Consider the following 21712-nt stretch of genomic DNA (forward strand, 5'->3'; position numbering starts at 1 on the left):
ATACCTTTCATGCCCAGAACTCCTCCATCTGCATTTTTATTATAACACTGTTGTATGTGTGATAGTGCGCGCGTTGGGGGTGTCGCGCTAACATGTAGAGTGGCGGCGTGAAATGTGTTGTGATGTCTCCTCCACGGGAAGCTGATGAGGACGCTGCCCCCCTTTGACCTGCACATGCTCATTGTCCTGATGTAGCTCAAACGGCCACACCGCAAATCATTATACTGTACATACGCACACACACACGCACGCACAGACACGACTAAACAAAAAGTGAGGTTTGAAATAATAGCTTGTGCATTCCCTGAATCCGGCTCCAATATTTTTTATTAAAACATGTCATAAGTGAGGGAATTAAAGATTGTTTACTATTTTGTCACGTTAAAAAGAGACTTAGTGTTTCATTTAGGGCTGCAACTAACGATTAATTTGATAATCGATTAATCTGTCGATTACTACTTCGATTAATCGATTAATAATCGGATAAAAGAGACAAACTACATTTCTATCCTTTCCAGTATTTTATTGGAAAAAAAACAGCATACTGGTGCCATGTTCTTTCAACTTGCCAAATAAAACAAGGAAAATGTTACAAAAATGCACACTTTTGACACCCCTGCTATAGATAATAACAAATTAAATCGATAAATCTATCGATAAAAAGCAGAGCCTGACGACGCATGCGCGTTTAACACAACTCTCTCGCTCTCTCTGTCTCTCCCCCTCCCTCACGAATGCTGCTGCGCGCACAACTAGTTGTGTTTTTAACCTTCTTAACCCTGAACGTACATTGAAAATACACGCAACCCTAACTCAAAATGCCGGACATTTGAGGCATTTAAGAAACACCGCCCGACAGCCCCGCAAAAGAGGACATGTCCGGTGAAAAGAGGACGTATGGTCAGGACCGAGCTCGGTCGCTGCTAGCATGCTATCACCGGTCCATGCTATCACATGTCCTCTTTTGCTATCATGCTAGCAGCTAACGGACTACGATAGACTGACCATACGTCCTCTTTTCACCGGACATGTCCTCTTTTGCGGAGCTGTCAGGGCGGAGTTTCTCAAATGCCTCAAATGTCCGGCATTTTGAGTATTGTTTACTCAATGTGCAGTACGCTACTTAATATGTCCGTGTGGAAACTCGTTCGGCACACCTCCGCACCAAAACGAAACCCCCGTACCGAAACGGTTCGATACAAATACACGTACCGTTACAACCCTATTATTTTGATTATTGTTTCTCAGCTGTTTGTAAATGTCGCAGTTTATAAATAAAAGTAAAACAATTTTTAAAAAAACGTAGCCTGTGCGCATGCGCATAGCATAGATCCAACGAATCGATGACTAAATTAATCGCCAACTATTTTTATAATCGATTTTAATCGATTAGTTGTTGCAGCCCTAGTTTCATTATGTCAGTGTTATTGTAGGTAACCCCCCCCCCCCCCCCCCCCTAGAGGGGGGGGGGTTACCCACATATGCGGTCCTCTCCAAGGTTTCTCATAGTCATTCACATCGACGTCCCACTGGGGTGAGTTTTTCCTTGCCCGTATGTGGGCTTTGTACCGAGGATGTCGTTGTGGCTTGTGCAGCCCTTTGAGACACTTGTGATTTAGGGCTATATAAATAAAGATTGATTGATTGATTGATTGATTGTCATACACTGTGTATATTCTGACAAATGAAAAGTCAAATTATTTGTTTTAATAAACATTTTAAAACAGATCGTAGGATCTCTTTTGGAATGTCCTGTTCCTTTAATAGATTTGTACTAAGCAGAATAACACTACCTGATTTTTTGTGGATTTAGCTCCAAGCTCATACCATGCTTGTCTTCTTCTTCAGCCTAATAGCCGCAGACAAGTAGCGCACTCCAATTTGCCTCAATTGCTTTAAGACATTATACATGAACACTTATTTTCACAAAACCAAATACTTCATAATTGGCAATGAATTGATTGTTATGCATTAGGGATGTCCCGATCCAGGTTTTTGCACTTCCGATCCGATACCGATATTGTTTTTGCACTTCCGATCCGATACCGATACTGACCGATACCGATACTGACCGATACTGGCCTATCTGAGCATGTATTAAAGTTTAAAGTTATTTAGCCTACTTAGTTGTCAGAATCATGTTGAAAAGGGTTTTAGTACTCTTGATAACAACTAGCCAGCTGAATTAGGGGAGTTTGAATAATACACAATGGTTGGTAACAAGAAACTGACCTGTATATTCAAGGATAAACACAAAATAGACAAAATTATACATTTTTTTTAATATTGCGATATTTTAAGGCCATATTGCGATACACGATATATATCTCGATATTTTGCCTTAGCCTTGAATGAACACTTGATGCATATAATCACAGCAGTATGATGATTCTATGTGTTTTGATTGATTGATTGAGACTTTTATTAGTAGGTTGCACAGTGAAGTACATATTCCGTACAATTGACCACTAAATGGTAACACCCGAATAAGTTTTTCAACTTGTTTAAGTCGGGGTCCACTTAAATTGATTCATGATACAGATATATACTATCAGATATACTATCATCATAATACAGTCATCACACAAGATAATCACATTGAATTATTTATAATCCGGGGTGTGGAGGGGGGCGCTTGATGTAAGTGTCAAAAAGACAGCCAAAAGAGTTTGATATGAGAATAAATCTAAAGTTAAAATATAGGGTAGAAATGCACCCATTTGCAGGAAATGTAGTCTTGATTTTCAAAATGTTATTTCAAGGCTTGCATGTCTCCATTAAAACATTATTCTTCATACTGCATTAATATATGCTACTTTTAAACTTTCATGCAGAGAAGGAAATCACAACTAAAAAAATCACTAATTTTTTCATACGGTGTTGATGTGGAAATTTTTGCCTCGGCATTTTGATGGTGTGGACGTGTGGCACCGAATGGAGATAAGCGTCTCGACAGACGTTACAATATTTGAACAATGATGACGAAAACTGTTTTCTCTGTCGTGTCCGTGAGTCGAAAATTGTTATGCGCTTATTTTTTTTATTTGATTTTGTGCGTGGCATAGATTTGCCGTGCGCAGAGGACGTTTGAGCAGGCGCGCACCTTAGCGGCTGCGCTAGCATCACAGCTAACGTTAGCCATGCTGCTACCTCTCTGATGGGAGAGGACGTATACGTATGTGACATGTGACGTGTGTAAGAAGTTGCGCTTGCTGTCTATGAGAAGGAGACAGAAGAAGGAGTGGGAAGAGCCTGTAGTGCAATGCCAGCAGCTAAAAGCAACTGCGTGAGAATCCATAGACCTGTGGATGTGTTGAAGGTGTGCTGGAAAATGCGGAACGGAAATAGGGTGCAGCAGAAAAGTGGAATGTATTATTTAAATCTGTGCGTTGGAAAACACGGACCCGAGTTTTTTTTTAAACTGGATCTGGATCGGCATTTTCCCATGCCTTGCCGATACGCATTTTTTGGCAAATATCGGCGGCCGATCCGATCCAAATATCGGATCGGGACATCCCTATTATGCATATCACTATTGTTGCCACTCAGTCCCCTCTGATGTGGCAGAACACTGCGGAAATGCCGTTAGGAATCATTTTAGAAGTTGTTAATATTTTGTTCTTTTCATTCTCCTACTTAGATAAGCCAATCAATAACTAATTAAATTGTTATTTCATCGTTAGTCATCAAAATTGGTCTCTAGATGTTATACAGTTCCTGACAGTGTTGTGGGATATCAACGACAATTGAAAGCTAACATCAGGTTTAGATGGATATTTTTTACTGTGGCACATTGGATTAGGCATGTTTAAATCCACTTAAATCCGCTGTCAAAATGATAAGGCCTCTTTCTGTATATTCTGACTGAAATATAGGTCATACAAAGATATGCAGAGGAGGAGAGTTGCCATGTGTTTGTACATGTTTAGCAGTGCTGTATTCACTATAAAAGGAAGCACACAAATGCTCAAGAAGCCCCACCACCATCAACAGCGCGTTTCCGTCTCCCTGGGCAACCAGAGGAATCTACCGAAAGGGGAATGTTGAGAATAGAAGAGAGGATCTGGATGGGAAAGAGGAAAGAGTAATAGAAAGCACAAGGACATCTCAATCTTGCAAGATTTCCCAAACAGATACATACTGAATGCTCCATCATTACACACATAATGACTGGTCAATAAAATAAAAATATCTTCTTGGCAGATTGTGGCTTTAGTAAAAATCAATATTTTTTATTTAATTGCGTTTTAACTAAAATAATAATAATACATTTAAAAAAGTATTGCGGACATAACATGAAACTGCAAGTTTAGGATATTTTTCACATGTTTAAATATTCAGTAGTTCTATTGCTATGCACTCACAACAAAAAGAAGCAATTATGAGAGAGTAATAAGAAGTTTGAGCAGGTATGTCGTAAATATTATGTTGCATGGGCATGATTTGGAGGACAGGGGGGCAGCAGTGTTTGTCCACTGCACTGTTTAGCATCAAAAAATTATTTCATGCTATTGAATGGAGACAAGACAAACACTAGTGCCAAGAGGAAAACGCTTGTCCCTTTAGACCGCCCACAAGCTCATTGATTGGCTTTCTGGGGCTGCCTTCTTGCCAAATGTGACAATGATCGACAGCACGCAGCAGCTGACCAACCAGCGGTCAGATGTGATATAAGAGCGAGTTGGCCGGCACACAGCAATTTGAATCGCGTACAAGTAAGACAAATAAAAAATCCAAACAAAGGGATTCTACTGCTCCACTCAAAAGGTAGTTTTGTTGTTGACTAGGCAATGGCTTAAGTATCACTCTTTTGTTTCAACAGACATGATTTGAATCCCAGCCAGGAAATACAATGTAAACATTAAACTAAATCATATGGCAATGTTGAAAAGCCAAGTAAAGATTATGTGTTTCATTCTGTTAATTTTGTTATTTCATACAAAAATAATGTATTTAACAATTTGTTTCCCATTAAAAATTACTCCAAAACATGCATTTAATCAGGGCTGCAACAATTAGGCGACATAATCAACTAAATTATAAAAATTCATAGACAAAAATTGTATTGTCGACAAAGAATGTTGATGGTTTGAGGGTTTTATTCATTTAGGTAAATAAATGCAACTAAATAACCATAAACAGTGCTGGATAAAAATACCATTTGTTCACTTTAAATCTGTTGATTTTCCTTTCACTGCAGTAGTATACTTTGTCTAATAAAGTAAAACCATTCACTTTTTTTGTTACAATTGAATTTACAATACGTTTTAAAAATGAGTTGAAATCAAGTCACATACTCAACATCAAACTTAAACAGATCTTAAGCAATAGTCGTTTGACTCGTCGAATAATCAAAAATATAATCACCTACTAGTCAACTATTCAAAATGAACGTTAGTTGCAGACCTATATCTAATCCCTTCAAACTCCCTGTACGCAAGTTAGTTGTGTACCCCCATTTCTGAAATCCAAATTGCGTCCCTCTTATGTTGTGTCCAAACGTTTACATAGACAAAACAAATTTTTTTTCAATTTGCCACGCTGACCATTATCCAAAATCACTCTTTCATCCATATGAGCTCTGTTTGCCATCCTCCTGTTCTTTTCAATCTAGACTTATTCCATCATGTCCCTGCCTCCTTCTGATCGTCCTCCTTTTTGCCTAGCCTTGCCAGTAATATTAGATTGCAAGGAGGCTGCACAGTGGTGGCATCTGTTAGAAGAGTTGGCACCGCGCCAGCTACTGAGCATCGCTCCGGCAACCAGGCTCACGCCACTGGATTTATCCCAGACCAACCCGTCAGCTGATGCTCATTCTGGGCATAAAAAAAGAGTGGGCATAGCCTCTCTTGGATCTTTGGCATGGTTCGGTCACCCACAGGAAATGTGAAAATGGTGGGTGTTACAATGCTGGAAGGATGAAGAATCTTTTTAGGAACCTTAACCGTTCAAATAAGAGTGCAATAAGAAATGGGAATAGGTTATATATGGATGCAACACGACATACAGAACATTTGGAGGGTGCACAAAAAAAGGTAAATTCACAGCAAAAGAGAGAGTACCTCGGAGGAGAATATAATCACGCCACACTTAAAGGAAAACGGCAAAAAGACACTTATTTAACCAGCACGGCTTAGTCGAATACTTCCAGTAACTCGTTCAACCAACAAGATGCATACCAATCAGTATCTGCAGTCAATGAAGCAATCATGAAAATGTCCCTGCAATCACATAAGTCCCACGACATTCAGTGACAACTGCCTTGGTGGGCGTGCAAGATGAGAGAAGGGCTGTGCTGGTGCCGAAGATAAGTGATGAATCAACCGGCCACTAATATAACTATTCAAGTAATTAGGACCGTGGCGAATTCATAAGCAATAATTACCCATCTGGTTGTCCGTGCAATTTCCTAAAGGCATTCAAAAAGCACGGTATCGGCAAATGACGTGCTTTGGTCTATTTCCCCACTTATTCCTTGAGAATATAAAGTTATATTTAATTTAATAATAACACTGGTGTCTGTATCTTACACTCTGATTACGAATACCCAACATGCACAAGCGACCTTGAGAGTATGAAAAGTAGTCACTTTCCGTTCATCCATATCCAAAAGAGCAATTTTTTGCATATAGTATTCCTCAGCAGACTGGTGCCATGACGCTTAACACATTTACAGTAGTACCTCAACTTAAGAGTGTTTGAAATAAAAGCGGTCTCTCGGCTAATTGTTATGCTTTAAGTTGCAAGTCAAAATTAGAGTTTCAAACATCCCTGCCATTAATTGGTATAGCAAATGTCACAGTGCACCCCGTAAAATCCACCCAAGATATTTGGTCTTGCTTGCTATCTTTAGCTTATAGGTACATATAGACATAACTTTGTTTTTATAAACCTGGGAAAGAAGAACTTCAGTGAAGGACAGTGCTAAAGTAGATGGTATTAATTGAATTAAGTAAGTAAATAATCAAAAACATGACCGAGCGTGTTGCCAATTTGGCAAAGCAATTTGAGCGTAGAGCTGCGAGTCTGCACCATACTGAAGCAGAATGAGTCAGACAAGAGTGTTAAATTAATTACTAAACAGCGTCATTATCCATCAAAAATATGGAGAAGCTGCTGATGGTGTGTTTGACAGAGAAGCAGCTAGAAGGAGATAATATAGTCCAGTAGTATGTCTTATCTAAAAGTTTGTTTTTCTTTTCAAAAGGCATGTTACATGTTAAAAGTATTCTGTTTTGGGGAGCTAAGCACCAATTGATTTAAATTAATTTCAATAGGACATACAAGAGTTTTTGAGTTAAGAGTTCCATCACAAAACCAATTAAGCTTGTAAATTGAGGTACTACTGTATTTTAATCCCTGATCTTATTTCAAAAAAGAAACAACCGTTATCCTGTGTACAATTCAATTGAGTGCATAGTAGCGGTGGCAATATCGCCGCACAGGAGCAGCAGCAAGAGACTAAAAAGTTGTCCTTATGTGACCTAATGGGATCAAAACACATGTATAGTAAGAATGAAGCAAATTCCTAAAGCCATGTGACCAATGGTTTAGGTTGTGCAAGTCCTGCACTGATGTCTGCTGGGGCGCCCCAGCAAGAAAAGTAGATTATTCCCAACATAACTTATTCAACATCCAGCAATGCAACCGCTTGATATCCATTAGCAGCGTGAACAATGCCATGAAAAAAATGTTTGGGGGCTTTTACTCCGACGATTGTGTGTGTTTGTAACATACATGGGACGACAAACAATGGCATCATTATATTTGTGCACATGACTGTCCAGGCTACTTACGACAATTCTCCTCGTCGCTGTTATCCGAGCAATCGTCATCATCGTCACATCTCCACGGGATTGGGATGCACCTCCCATTGTTGCACTTAAACTGCCCGGTTTCGCACTCCGATTCTGTATGAGTCCCTGTGTTGTGATGGGTCAAAACAAGAAAGAAAGTCAAGAAGTCTTGTTGTTTGCTAGCAGAATGAAATGTCATTGTATGTGATTACTGCATATATCATGGAAAAGTGTTTTTATTTGCTGGCAGGTTCTACTTTAGACACATTTAAATACCCTACAGTGTGCATGCATGCAGCTCGTAGACCTGGGGTGCCCAAGCTTTTTGCCTCCAAGGGCCAACGTGAAAATGTACCCTTGGTCCGCGGGCCAAACTTTTACCATGGAACAGCACCACGAGTGAGAACTTAAGCCTCATACAAACATTCATAAATATGACGTAGTAGGGATTGTCATTCAATAGATGGCAACTCGTTAGCCTGTAAACATCTTTTTTATAGCTTTTACGGTAGAAACCTGTCAGTTCCGTCACCAGGATGTTACGGTAAAATGTTTCTTGATATTGATAACTGCTCAGTGGACTTGTGGTTCAAGTGTCCACCCTGTGATTGGAAGGTTGTGAGTTCAAACCCCCGGCCAAGACATACCAAAGACTCTAAAAACGGGACAACTACCTCCCTGCTTGGCATTCAGCATCAAGGGTTGGAATTGGGGGTTAAATCACCAAAATGATTCCTGAGCGCGGCCACCGCTGCTGCTCACTGCTCCCCTCACCTCCCAGGGGGGTGGAACAAGGGGATGGGTCAAATTCAGAGGGTAATTTCACCACACATAGTCAAGGGTGTACCCCGCCTTCCGCCCGAATGCAGCTGAGATAGGCTCCAGCACACCCCGTGACCCCAAAAAGGGACAAGCGGTAGAAAATGGATGGATGGATAGTGTGTGTGTGTGACTATCAGTGGTACTTTCAAATTTAACTTTAACTTTCTTACACCAAATTACTGTAAATTGAAAAACTGCGCCAATGTTGTTTTTACATTAGAATTCTGGTGACGGAGCTGCCAGAGTTTTACCATAAAATCTATGGCATGTTTTTTTTTTTTTTTTTTTACAGTGGATTACTGTAAATTTAGTACCATTGTTATTTTTATGGTAACTGAGCTGCCAGTTTTTTTTACAGATTTTGTTTTTTCTCAGTGCATTATTGTAAATGGAAAATAGTACCGCTGATGATTTTACGGTAAATTTCTGGCAACTGAGCAACCAGGTTTGCACAGTAAAATCTACTGATTATTTTACAGTGTAGTCTTGCGGACATGCCATCAATGATTGTACAGCTTGAAAGAGGTCAGTATAAATCAGCGGTGTGCCATCAGGGCCAGCAAGGCCTTCTCTGCTGGCCTAACATAACCAGAAATCATGATCATAATTAAAGATAAAAGTAATTTTTTATTTACTTTCCCTAAGTATCTAAAAGTATTCATATTCTCTTAATGTCATATTATGCTCCTACCAGCGCTGTTGTTTTTAGTTTATAGAGGTTTTATCCAATCAGAATTCAGCTAGCTTATGTTGCCATGCTGTACAAAATCTGCCAGAGGCCTTCAGAATCAACAATTAGGGCGCCCGTGCACTGTAAGTGAACGGGGACATAGACAGTTGCGATAGCCAATCAGATCACGAGTTGTTGTCAGTAAGGCCTTCTAGATGGCCTAAGGCAGATATATAGTGATGTTCTGAGGTAGGTACCACAAGAACACCATTAACCAGCATGCCACAGTAGTGCAGAGCATGCGCAGTAGCCACATTTAGCTGGCAGCGGGACTTCTGTGATGAGCACGCTGTGGAGTAAACTTTAAGAACTCAGCCAACATGCCTCATCTGCATCTTTTATGATTAGACAAGACAACACATATATTTGCAAGGCCATTTTCAAGAAGGATATTTAAAGAGAAACTACATCTTGTGAGACCATGTCAGTCAAACCCGGAAGCTAGAATGGTTTCTACAGATTGTAAGTTCAGATATGTTATTTCTTTATTTTTCCACCTTCAATATGTTTTTTGCAATTTTAATTTTGACAGTACCACATAAGATATGTTTTAATTGCAGATGCGGGTTTATTGATTTTTAAATTCATCCATCCATTTTCTACCACTTGTCCCTTTCGGAGTTGCGGGGGTTGCTGGAGCCTATCTCAGCTGCATTCGGGCGGAAGGCGGGGTACACCCAGGTCAAGTCACCACCTTGTTGCAGGGCCAACACAGATAGACAGACAACATTCACACTCACATTCACACACTAGGGCCAATTTAGTGTTGCCAATCCACCTATCCCCTGGTGCATGTTTTGGAGGTGGGAGGAGGCCGGAGTACCGGAGACTACAGAGAACATGCAAACTACACACAGAAAGAACCCGAGCCCGGGATTGAACTCAGTATACCAATAATGGAGCCTCGCGCAATGGCCAATATTGATATTAATCAATATCAGCACAAATCAGAATCATAATGATATCCATCCATCAAATGTCTACCGCTTGTCCCTTTAGACAACATTCACACTCACATTCACACACTAGGGCCAATTTAGCGTTGCCAATCAATCTATCCCCAGGTGCATGTCTTTGGAGGTGGGAGAAAGCCGGAGTACCCGGAGGGAACCCACGCAGTCACGGGGAGAACATGCAAACTCCACACAGAAAGAACCCGAGCCCGGGATTGAACTCAGGACCTCGTATTAGTTAGTCGTATTAACCCCTGTTTCACCGTGCTGCCCATGATTTTTAAATGCGCCAGAAAATAACCCGTTATGTACACTGTTGGTGGTGATTCAATGCCCAGTAGTGCGTAAATGTGTTTCTGTATAGTATTTCTCCAGCAATGGTCATGTGGTGACAAAAAATATGGTATTTTGAGAGGTAATTATTGAAGTCAGACATCACTGAAGGCCTAGGTGGGAAACGCACGGCCCGCCACTGGTATAAATGTGTATTCAAATTTGGTAGCCACTAGAGATGTCCGATAATATCGGACTGCCGATAATATCGGCCGATAAATGCTTTAAAATATAATATCGGAAATTAGCGGTATTGGTTTCAAAATTATCCGTATCATAATGTAAAATGTATGACTTTTTAAAACGCCGCTGTGTACACGGACGTAGGGAGAAGTACAGCGCAATAAACCTTAAAGGCACTGCCCAGTCACATTATTTCTACGGCTTTTCACACACACAAGTGAATGCAATGCATACTTGGTCAACAACCATACAGGTCACACTGAGGGTGGCCGGATAAACAACTTTAACACTGTTACAAATATGCGCCACGCTGTGAACCCACACCAAACAAGAATGACAAACACATTTCGGGAGAACATGCGCACCGTAACACAACATAAACACAACAGAACAAACGCCCAGAACCCCTTGCAGCACGAACTCTTCCGGGACGCTACAATAGATAAAAGTATTTTTTTTATTTACTTTCCCTAAATATCTAAATGTATTCATATTCTCTTCTTGTCATATTATGCTCCTTCCAGCGCTACCCCCTACCCCACACCTTAACCCCGCCCACCTCAACCTCCTCATGCTCTCTCAGGGAGAGCATGTCCCAAATTCCAAGCTGCTGTTTTGAGGCATGTTAAAAAAAAACAATGCACTTTGTGATTTCAATAATAAATATGGCAGTGCCATGTTGGCATTTTTTTCCCCATAACTTGAGTTGATTTATTTTGGAAAACCTTGTTACATTGCTTAATGCATCACAACAAAATTAGGCATAATAATGTGTTAATTCCACGACTGTATATATCGGTATCGGTAATTAAGAGTTGGACAATATCGGAATATCGGATATCGGAAAAAAAGCCATTATCGGCAGGGGCGCCGAAAAGGGGGGGTAAAGGAGACGGATTCTAGGGGCCCATGATGGAGGGGGGCCCAGAGAGGCCCCTAATGATGATGAAATTATAATACAGAAAAAATAATGACACTGTGTTGGGGGCCCTGTAAAGATTATTTTCATCGGGCCCAAAATCCCTAGCGGCGCCCCTGATTATCGGACATCTCTCGTAGCCACCCTTGAAATGAAACGACAGGCCAAATTTGGTCCGCGGGCCACACTTTGGGCACCCCTGTCTTAAAACCACCTTCCTTCAGCTGCATTGACAAATCTGCTTTGATTGTGTTTATTGTGTCAGCGACGTACGTGGAATTATTCCAAACACCGCCACGCACCCCCAGCATTACTGCATGTTAAACACGTGTTGTGTGTGGCGCCGCTTTAATGTCACCTGCTGTCACCACAAGGACGGGACAAAAGGCTCAGTTTTAAATGTGTGTCACGGCTAGGAAATACGCGTAAAAAAAAAAAAAACTTTAAACATCACACCATCAGTCGCTCCCAGGGAGGTATATAAAGTGTCCTACCTTTCGCGTAATGCAGCTCCATGAGCAGTAAATGAAACAGGACGAGCTTGCCGACTTCTGTCCACATCTTTAAATCCTCCGTTTGTGTTCATACAAGGGAGAGGGAAAAAAACACAACCCCGCGCGCTTTCTTCTGCGTGTTGTGTTGAAGGCTGTCCGAGTGGAATAGTGAATGTGTGTGATCCACTCGGCTGCCTCCTTTCTCTGTCTCCGTGCCTCGGCTGCACTTTGAATCAGTGACGTTTTTATGGGCGGGATAGAAGAACGGCGGTTGTGCGGTTAATTCAAGTTGTCGTTTGAAATACCAACATGTGAGCTTTTACTGCTGAGTCACGATGACGACGACTCATCTGGAATTATTTTTAATTATCACCCTCGACTTATTTCGGTGTAAAACTTCAGGATGGGACCTGCACAAACTTGCGTGAGGTGGATGAGTCGAACAGTTGTAAATAAGAATGGTGGGTTTACATTCCATTCCTCGTTCTTTATCATTCTACTTTAGATTGGAAATGATATCAAAGGCATCCATCACACTCACAGATTTCAGAATCAGTGATACTTTAATAATCCCTGAGGGGAAATTAAGATTTTCAGGGGGGGTTAATTGATTGATTGAAACTTTAATTAGTATATTGCACAGTACAGTACATATTCTGTACAGTTTACCACTAAATGGTAACACCTGATTAAGTTTTTCAACTTGTTTTCATGGTAAATAGATAATGATAAATGGGTTATACTTGTATAGCGCTTTTCTACCTTCAAGGTACTCAAAGCGCTTTGACAGTATTTCCACATTCACCCATTCACACACACATTCACCATGCAAGGCGCAAACCAGCAGCCATCAGGAGCAAGGGGTGAAGTGTCTTGCCCAAGGACACAACGGACATGACTAGGATGGTAGAAGGTTGGGATTGAACCCCAGTAACCAGCAACCCTCCGATTGCTGGCACAGCCACTCTACCAACTTCGCCACGCCATCCCTACGAATATATACAAACCCCGTTTCCATATGAGTTGGGAAAAATTGTGTTAGATGTAAATATAAACGGAATACAATGATTTGCAAATAATTTTCAACCCATATTCAGTTGAATATGCTACAAAGACAACATATTGCATATGCGTGGCGCAGTTGGGAGAGTGGCCGTGCCAGCAACCTGAGGGTTCCTGGTTCAATCCCCACCTTCTACCAACCTTGTCACGTCCGTTGTGTCCTTGAGCAAGACACTTCACCCTTGCTCCTGATGGGTCGTGGTTAGCGCCTTGCATGACAGCTCCCGCCATCAGTGTGTGAATGTGTGTGTGAATGGGTGAATGTGGAAATAGTGTCAAAGCGCTTTGAGTACCTTAAAGGTAGAAAAGCGCTATACAGTATAACCCGTTTACCGTTTATATTTGATGTTCAAACTGATAAACTTTTTTTTTTGTCGCAAATAATCATTAAAGGGGAACATTATCACCAGACCTATGTAAGTGTCAATATATACCTTGATGTTGCAGAAAAAAGACCATATATTTTTTTAACCGATTTCCGAACTCTAAATGGGTGAATTTTGGCGAATTAAACGCCTTTCTAATATTCGCTCTCGGAGCGATGACGTCACAACGTGGCGTCTCATCGGGAAGCAATCTGCCATTTTCTCAAACACCAAGTCAAATCAGCTCTGTTATTTTCCGTTTTTTCGACTGTTTTCCGTACCTTGGAGACATCATGCCTCGTCGGTGTGTTGTCGGAAGGTGTAACAACATGAACAGGGACGGATTCAAGTTGTACCAGTGGCCCAAAGATGCGAAAGTGGCAATAAATTGGACGTTTGTTTCGCACACTTTACCGACGAAAGCTATGCTACGACAGAGATGGCAAGAATGTGTGGATATCCTGCGACACTCAAAGCAGATGCATTTCCAACGATAAAGTCAAAGAAATCTGCCGCCAGACCCCCATTGAATCTGCCGGAGTGTGTGAGCAATTCAGGGACAAAGGACCCTCGGAAGCACGGCAAGCAATGGCGGCAGTTTGTTCCTGCAGACGAGCGAGCTAAACCCATGATTGGGTATAAAAACAGCTTCCCAAAAAATGCTCAGTCTTTCACAAGAAAGGATGGGGCGAGGTACACCCCTTTGTCCCCGACTGTGTGAACAAATAGTCAAACAGTTTAAGAACAACGTTTCTCAAAGTGTAATTGCAAGAAATTTAGGGATTTCAACATCTACGGTCCATAATATCATCAAAAGGTTCAGAGAATCTGGAGAAATCACTCCACGTAAGCGGCATGGCCGGAAACCAACATTGAATGACCTTCGATCCCTCAGACGGCACTGTATTAAAAACCGACATCAATCTCTCAAGGATATCACCACATGGGCTCAGGAACACTTCAGAAAACTCATCCATCCATCCATTTTCTACCACTTATTCCCTTCGGGGTCACGGAGTCGCTGGAGCCTATCTCAGCTACAATCGGGCGGAAGGCGGCGTATACCCTGGACAAGTCGCCAACCCATCACAGACTTCAGAAAACCACTGTCACTAAATACAGTTCGTCGCTACATCTGTAAGTGCAAGTTAAAGCTCTACTATGCAAAGCGACAGCCATTTATCAACAACATCCAGAAACGCAGCCGGCTTCTCTGGGCCCGAGATCATCTAAGATGGACTCATACAAAGTGGAAAAGTGTTCTGTGGTCTGACGAGTCCACATTTCAAATTGCTTTTGGAAATATTCGACATCGTGTCATCCGGACGCGAACCATCCAGACTGTTATCGACGCAAAGTTCAAAAGCCAGCATCTGTGATGGTATGGGGGTGTATTAGTGCCCAAGGCATGGGTAACTTACACATCTGTGAAGGCACCATTAATGCTGAAAGGTACATACAGGTTTTGGAACAATATATGCTGCCATCTAAGCGCCGTCTTTTTCATGGACGCCCCTGCTTATTTCAGCAAGACAATGCCAAGCAACATTCAGCACGTGTTACAACAGCGTGGCTTCGTAAAAAAAGAGTGCGGGTACTTTCCTGGTCCGCCTGCAGTCCGGGCGTGTCTTAATGTTGTGTCGTTCGCGAACGATTCGTTCGAACGAACGAATCTTTTGAGTGAACATACTGAACCGAATCACTTCATGAACTGATTCGTTCCTTTCTCAGTTCAGTTGAGCTTCGCCGCGACCATGCCGGTATGAGTGGAACTGGCGCATTCTGTGACGTCGGCGAACGACGCAGCCAGCTACTCATCATGGGGGCGGGGGGAGGGACTGAGCGAACGATTCGTTCACCGCGGATTAACGACATGAATCACTCAGTGAACGGCAACGCTCTCGCTCTCTGCTCTGCTTGCCCCAATGCCGCGAGTGATTCTCCTCCCGTCGCGGGGATATGTTTCATGCCATTGGCATCCGTTCTCCATTCATTCTCCAAGCTAACGGCTAATGTTGACTCAAGCCACATGAAAACAAACACACACACGCGCCCCGTCCCCATTATCTCAACACATAAAGTTATGAGAGTAGAGGAGACAGAAAGAAAGTCAGTGCAGGGCAAGGCTGAGCAGCAGCGACGCGAGGGGGAGGGGCGGGGGGTAAAGTGTAGGGCAGGCTGTTTGAGAAGATTTAAAATTAAAATAATAACTAATGTATGTACATATACATAGGCTATTATTTATCTTGATTTTTATATTATTTAAGCTATTTATTTTCTTTTTTATTGCATATTTAAGTTGATATTTACATTTTTATTTTTTTAAATGTAAGCTACAGAAATTTTAGTTTTAATGTTGGCTTTTCTGGCACTTGGTTTAATATTTGTTTTGTTTTATTTAAGGTAGCCTATTTATTTTCTTTTTGTTTGCACATTTAAGTTAATATTTTCTTTGTTATATTTTTAAACGTAGGCTACAGAACATTTAGTTTTTATGTTGGCATTTCTGGCTCTTAATTTATTTGTTTTATTTTGAAGGTATTTATTTTCTTTTTGTTTGCATATTTAAGTTTACATTTTCTTTGCTACAGAACATTTAGTTTTTATGTTGGCATTTGTTAAGGGTTTCTTAATTTAATAATTGTTTTTGCACTAAACAAACGAGGCCTATTTATTTAACTGTTGATTGCAAGCATTTTAGTAGGCTAAAACTATTTTTTTTATTTCCCACTTTAATTTATTTTTTATTTTCATTTCAGTGCAATAAAACATATTTAACAACAGGACTCGCGAACCTACTGACACAGAGAACTGACTGTGTCGCGGAGGAGGACGTCACATTGAGGCTCTCGTTCAGTCACTGTGCGTGTTGTTCATTGGGTGCTGAGGGCTTGTGTCGTTCGCGAACTGACACACACCGAGATGTGCCGCTGGGGAATCTGGTACTGACTGACTCATTATTTGCCGACCTGCCCACAGAACTGCTGCTGCAGAAGTGATTCGGTGATTCGGTGTTTCGGTGAACAAATTTTTTGAACGAATCAATTTAAGGAACTGATTCTAGTGATTCAGTACAGTCAAAAGAACTGCCGATCCCATCACTAGCGTGTCTCCCATCGAAAATGTGTGGCGCATTATGAAGCGTAAAATACGACAGTGGAGACCCCGAACTGTTGAACGACTGAAACTCTACATAAAACAAGAATGGGAAAGAATTTCACTTTCAAAGCTTCAACAATTAGTTTCCTCAGTTCCCAATCGTTTATTGAGTGTTGTTAAAAGAAAAGGTGATGTAACACAGTGGTGAACATGCCCTTTCCCAACTTCTTTGGCACGTGTTGCAGCCATGAATTTCTAAGTTAATTATTATTTGCAAAAAAAAAAAAAAAAAGTTTATGAGTTTGAACATCAAATATCTTGTACTTTGTAGTGCATTCAATTGAATATGGGTTGAAAAGGATTTGCAAATCATTGTATTCCGTTTATATTTACATCTAACACAATTTCCCAACTCATATGGAAATGGGGTTTGTACTATCAGCATAATACAGTCATCACACAAGTTAATCATCAGAGTATATACATTGAATTATTTACAATTGGGGGGGTGGGAAGTGGAGGGGGTGGAGGGAGGGGGCGGCGTAGGCTAGGTCATACTTGCCAACCTTGAGACCTCCGAATTCGGGAGATGGGGGGGGGGTTGAGGTGTGTGTGTGTGTTTGTGAGGGGGGGTGAGGGTAGCGGGGGGGTGTATATATTTTCAAGTATTTCCTATATATATATATATATATATATATATATATATATATATATATATATATATATATACATATATATATATAAATAATCCGTTCATGAATGAGTATTTCCGTTCGGCCACCTTGTTCAATGGAGAAGTCTGATCTACAAAATGTGCAGGCAGCATACCCCTTCCCCTTCAAGCTGTCCTGGATGAACTGAAATTATTTTTTCCAATCATTTTGGAACTTGCAAGCGTACTTCTTCTTACTCCTCGTCGCCATGTCTCTTCTTCGTTCTTCTGCTTCGTCTCTGTTATGTTTTTGGACATTACTACTTGCCGTAGTTTTGAAGCAATGCATGATGGGAATCCAGGTGTTGTGTGTCAGTGTATTAACGTGCCGGCAGGAATAAACACACGCTGAGAAATAGCTCCGTGCCTGCCTACTTTATGGATTATAGATAAACCTATGGATAACGGAGACATATATAATAATAGTCTCCTTTTCAGGTGAGAGAGGACGCTAAAGGCAGTGCCTTCAAGGCACGCCCCCAATATTGTTGTTTGGGTGGAAATCGGGAGAAATTCGGGAGAATGTTTGCACCGGGAGATTTTCGGGAGGGGCACTGAAATTCGGGAGTCTCCCGGGAACATTGGGAGGGTTGGCAAGTATGGGTTAGTTTGCTATCAGCATATTTCAGTCATCAACAAGTTTATCATCTGAGAAATGGACATTGTAACAGTGTAGGTCTCACTTTGTAGGATATGTACAGCGTGCAGTTAACATACTGAGCTCAGAAAGCATAGGAATAAGTATATACATTTGATTATTTACAGTCCGGGGAGGTGGGATGTGGTGTGGAGAGGGGGTTAGGCTAGGGTAACCTGACTCTCGCCAGATCCTTGTAGTTCGCTGAGCTCCACACAAGGATCTGGGAGTTCTCAATAGGAGATGTATTTCAGAAGGCGGGGCCTTGTAAAAAAAAAATCATTATATGTGATTGGATAAACCACTTGTCCGTTATCTTGAATGACGAGCTACTTCAAGCACTCACATCCAAATCAACCCGTGACGCTGATGAGAGCGACGCTGGGAAATCCAAACCCGGTCGGAAGAAGAGCCACAACATCCGTGCCACCAATAAATGCCTTCAAAACCGTTCTTTGTTCATCTTTTAAAGAACAGTTGCAATAGCAGAATCAATGTCAAAACATGACACAGCGAGGGCTGCGTGCCGCCATTATTATTTGAATCAAACAGTCGCTTCGGCGATATGTCACATCTATGAAATGTGACGTATCGATCCTGATTCGTTCATTATTTTTTGCTATCTGGAAGGAGTTTGCAATGCCCTCGAGCCCAGATCCTTGTGTGGAGCTCAGCGAACTACAAGGAGGGTCTGGCGAGAGTCAGGTTGGGGCGTGAAAAAAAATTAAAAATCAGTCTAAGCCTGGGCCCCTGTACAGGGGGTCCAGACTGAGCCCCCGTTTACACTAAGCCGGATAAGGTTATCCAGGGTAAATCACACCTAACCTTCTTTCTGATGTCACTTCCTGTGTGGGGCGCGGTTTTTCTGGCGTCACTTCCTCTCCAAACTCAGTTTGTAAACGATCAATGAGTCCATTCAAAGCTTGTAAACGATCAATGAGTCCATTCAAAGCTAAGAGCCGGAGATTCAAGAAATATACGGTGCACTTACCCGTGTAAAAAATGATCTAAGGAGGGGGACCTTAAACGATAGTTTAGTGTGGCTGAAACAGGGTTTAGGCTAAGTAATTATTCATTTAAGGGGTTAAACGACTTAGTGTAGACATGGCCTAAATAAGGACCCGTTTACACTAAGCCGGATAAGGTTATCCAGGGTAAATCACACCTAACCTTATCCATGTCCACACACAACAATGCCACGGTTAAAGACCCCCGCCCCCCTCCGTCCGCCGGCACAAGGTGACCAAGTACGCATGTGCGGAAAATGCGCACGTCATAGACACCTCCAGTGTTGCTTTGTGTGCAAGTTCTTAAATTTAACTTATTTGAACAACATCCAGTGTTGTGGTATTTCAATTAACTGGAATCCAGTGTGCTGTGGGGCCCTATTGTAGTGAATCACACCTGAGCCATCATAAATTAATCAATTTTTAATAAACACGTGAAAATACACAATGTGACAAAGAACATTTTACAACAATCGATCTAAGGATCTAGATATCTGGTCAGGACACTCCTCACTCTTTTGCCTTCACCTTCAATGTCCATTTGTTTTTGATGACTTTATATACTCTGGACCTAGAGGTCGAGTCCGCGACATACATGGTGGACAATAACTGATACAGTCTGCTTTGCCAGTCCAAATGCATTCACCGTTTTCCGTAGTCTTCCCTCGACGGCCAGGTAATACAAAGCACACGTTACCTTTTTTATCACATCCACGGGAGTTCGCATTCTCGTTGTCTCTCCTTCGACAAATGGACAAAGTTTTTCAGTAAGTAGAATCACAGCTGACCTGGACAGTCGAAAGTTATTTTGCCGTCTGGGAAGTGTTGTATCCGAAATAGCTGCAATTGGTTTCTCTTAAGGTATTCATGTGTGATTTCCACAAGCGTCTGTACAGACATAAGGAGAAACACGGGCATGTCTGGATGACTCGCCTCCATATTTCCAGTGGTTACCTCCGAGTTACGAAACGGCTTTATTATGCAGCTGGCTGTGGCGCGTTGTTTCTGAAGTCACTTCCTTTGTGGGGCGCGGTCTTTCTGCTGTCACTTCCTCTCCGAACTCAGTTTGTAAACAATCAATGAGTCCATACAAAGCTAAGTGCCGGAGATTCAAGAAATACACGGCGCACTTACCCGTGTAAAAAAATATCCAAGGATGGAGACCTTAAACGATAGTTTAATAGGGTTAGGCTAAATAATTATTTGTTTAAGACATTATCTGGCTTAGTGTAGACATAGCCTAATCCTGGGCCCCTGTAGAGGAGCTCCAGACTGAGGCAAATGAGAAAAAAACTCATAGTCATAGCACACAGGCTGTCAAAGAACACAAAGGACATTAAAGACATTAAAAGAGCAGAGTCGATGCAACCAGACACGTTTACACACAGCCACAAAAGTAAAAAAAAAAAAAAAAAACATACACTGTGGTGGCCTCTGCGGTGTTCCACGCCATCGTCTGCTAGGGTCAGGGGAGCATGGCCAGAGACAGGAGGAGACCCAACAAAGCAACCAAGAGAGCCGACTCCACCCTCGGCCGCCCACCAACTCTCAGCCAGTGTCCAGTCCGCATGGATGAGCGAGGATACAAGATACCCTGATATGGTCTCCTTGGACGTATCAGGGGTGTCCAAACTTTGTGACTTGGGGTCCGCATTGGGTTTCCAAGCAGGCACAAGACATTGACACAACTTTGATTATACATACATGTCCATTAAAACTGACTTTGAAACAACATTGAAAAATAGTTGTGTTTGTAAATTGAGACAACGTTGATGTCCAACGTTAGATCCATGTTGTTGGTTGGGAAATTACCAAAATTTCAATGGTCAAATCAAAGCCACAATATGACATTGAATAGACGTCATCAAAAAGTATGTTGTTTCAATGTTGTATATGTGTTGTAGAATTTTGCTTGGGAAATGACCAAAATTCAATTGTCAAATCAGCGTCAGAACCCAACATTGATTAAACCTTGTCAAAAAGCATGTTGTTTCAACTTTATGTTTGAGTTGAGACCTAAAACGTCAACACGTAATTCAATAAGTTATTTAACGTTGTTTTCATGTCTTGTGCTTGCTGGGGTAAAAAATTTATTTATTAATATAAACAAATGTCTATATTTAGGTATATATACATACTGTATATTTATATAAACAAATGTCTATATTTAGGTATATATACATACTGTATATATATATATATATATATCCCAGCTTCACTCGGGTAGAAGGCTGAGTTCACCCTGGACAAGTCACCACCTCATTGCAGGGCCAACACAGATAGACAACATTCACACTTAGTGTTGCCAGTCAACCTATTCCCAGGTGCAGGTCTTTGAAGGTGGGAGGAAACCGGAGTACACAGTCACGGGGGAGAACATGCAAACTCCACACAGCTCCTTCGTATTGTGAGGCACACGCATATACATATATATATATATATATATATATATATATATATATATATATATATATATATATATATATATATATATATATATGTGGCTCGGGATCTTTCTGTGTGGAGTTTGCATGTTCTCCCCGTGACTGCTTGGGTTCCCTCCAGGTACTCCGGCTTCCTCCCACCTCCAAAGACATGCA

The 21712-nt window shown here is 41.4% G+C and overlaps 1 protein-coding gene across 6 annotated transcripts in view; it reads right to left on the bottom strand.

Moving 5' to 3' along the window:
• The window catches only part of lrp8 (low density lipoprotein receptor-related protein 8, apolipoprotein e receptor), a 447631-nt gene extending 435185 nt beyond the window's left edge, over positions 1-12446 (bottom strand). For all 6 annotated transcript variants that reach the window (XM_061975707.2, XM_061975706.2, XM_061975705.2 and 3 more), the window contains exons 1-2: positions 12231-12446; positions 7797-7922 (exon numbers count right to left, since the gene is read on the bottom strand). In XM_061975707.2, coding sequence (XP_061831691.2) covers positions 7797-7922; positions 12231-12297 — 193 coding nt within the window. In that variant the 5' untranslated portion in view covers positions 12298-12446. The remainder of the gene's footprint in view (positions 1-7796; positions 7923-12230) is intronic.
• Between the last annotated feature and the right edge of the window lie 9266 nt (positions 12447-21712).

This window comes from Nerophis lumbriciformis, linkage group LG14 (genome assembly GCF_033978685.3).
Source record: "Nerophis lumbriciformis linkage group LG14, RoL_Nlum_v2.1, whole genome shotgun sequence".
Lineage (NCBI taxonomy): Eukaryota > Metazoa > Chordata > Actinopteri > Syngnathiformes > Syngnathidae > Nerophis > Nerophis lumbriciformis.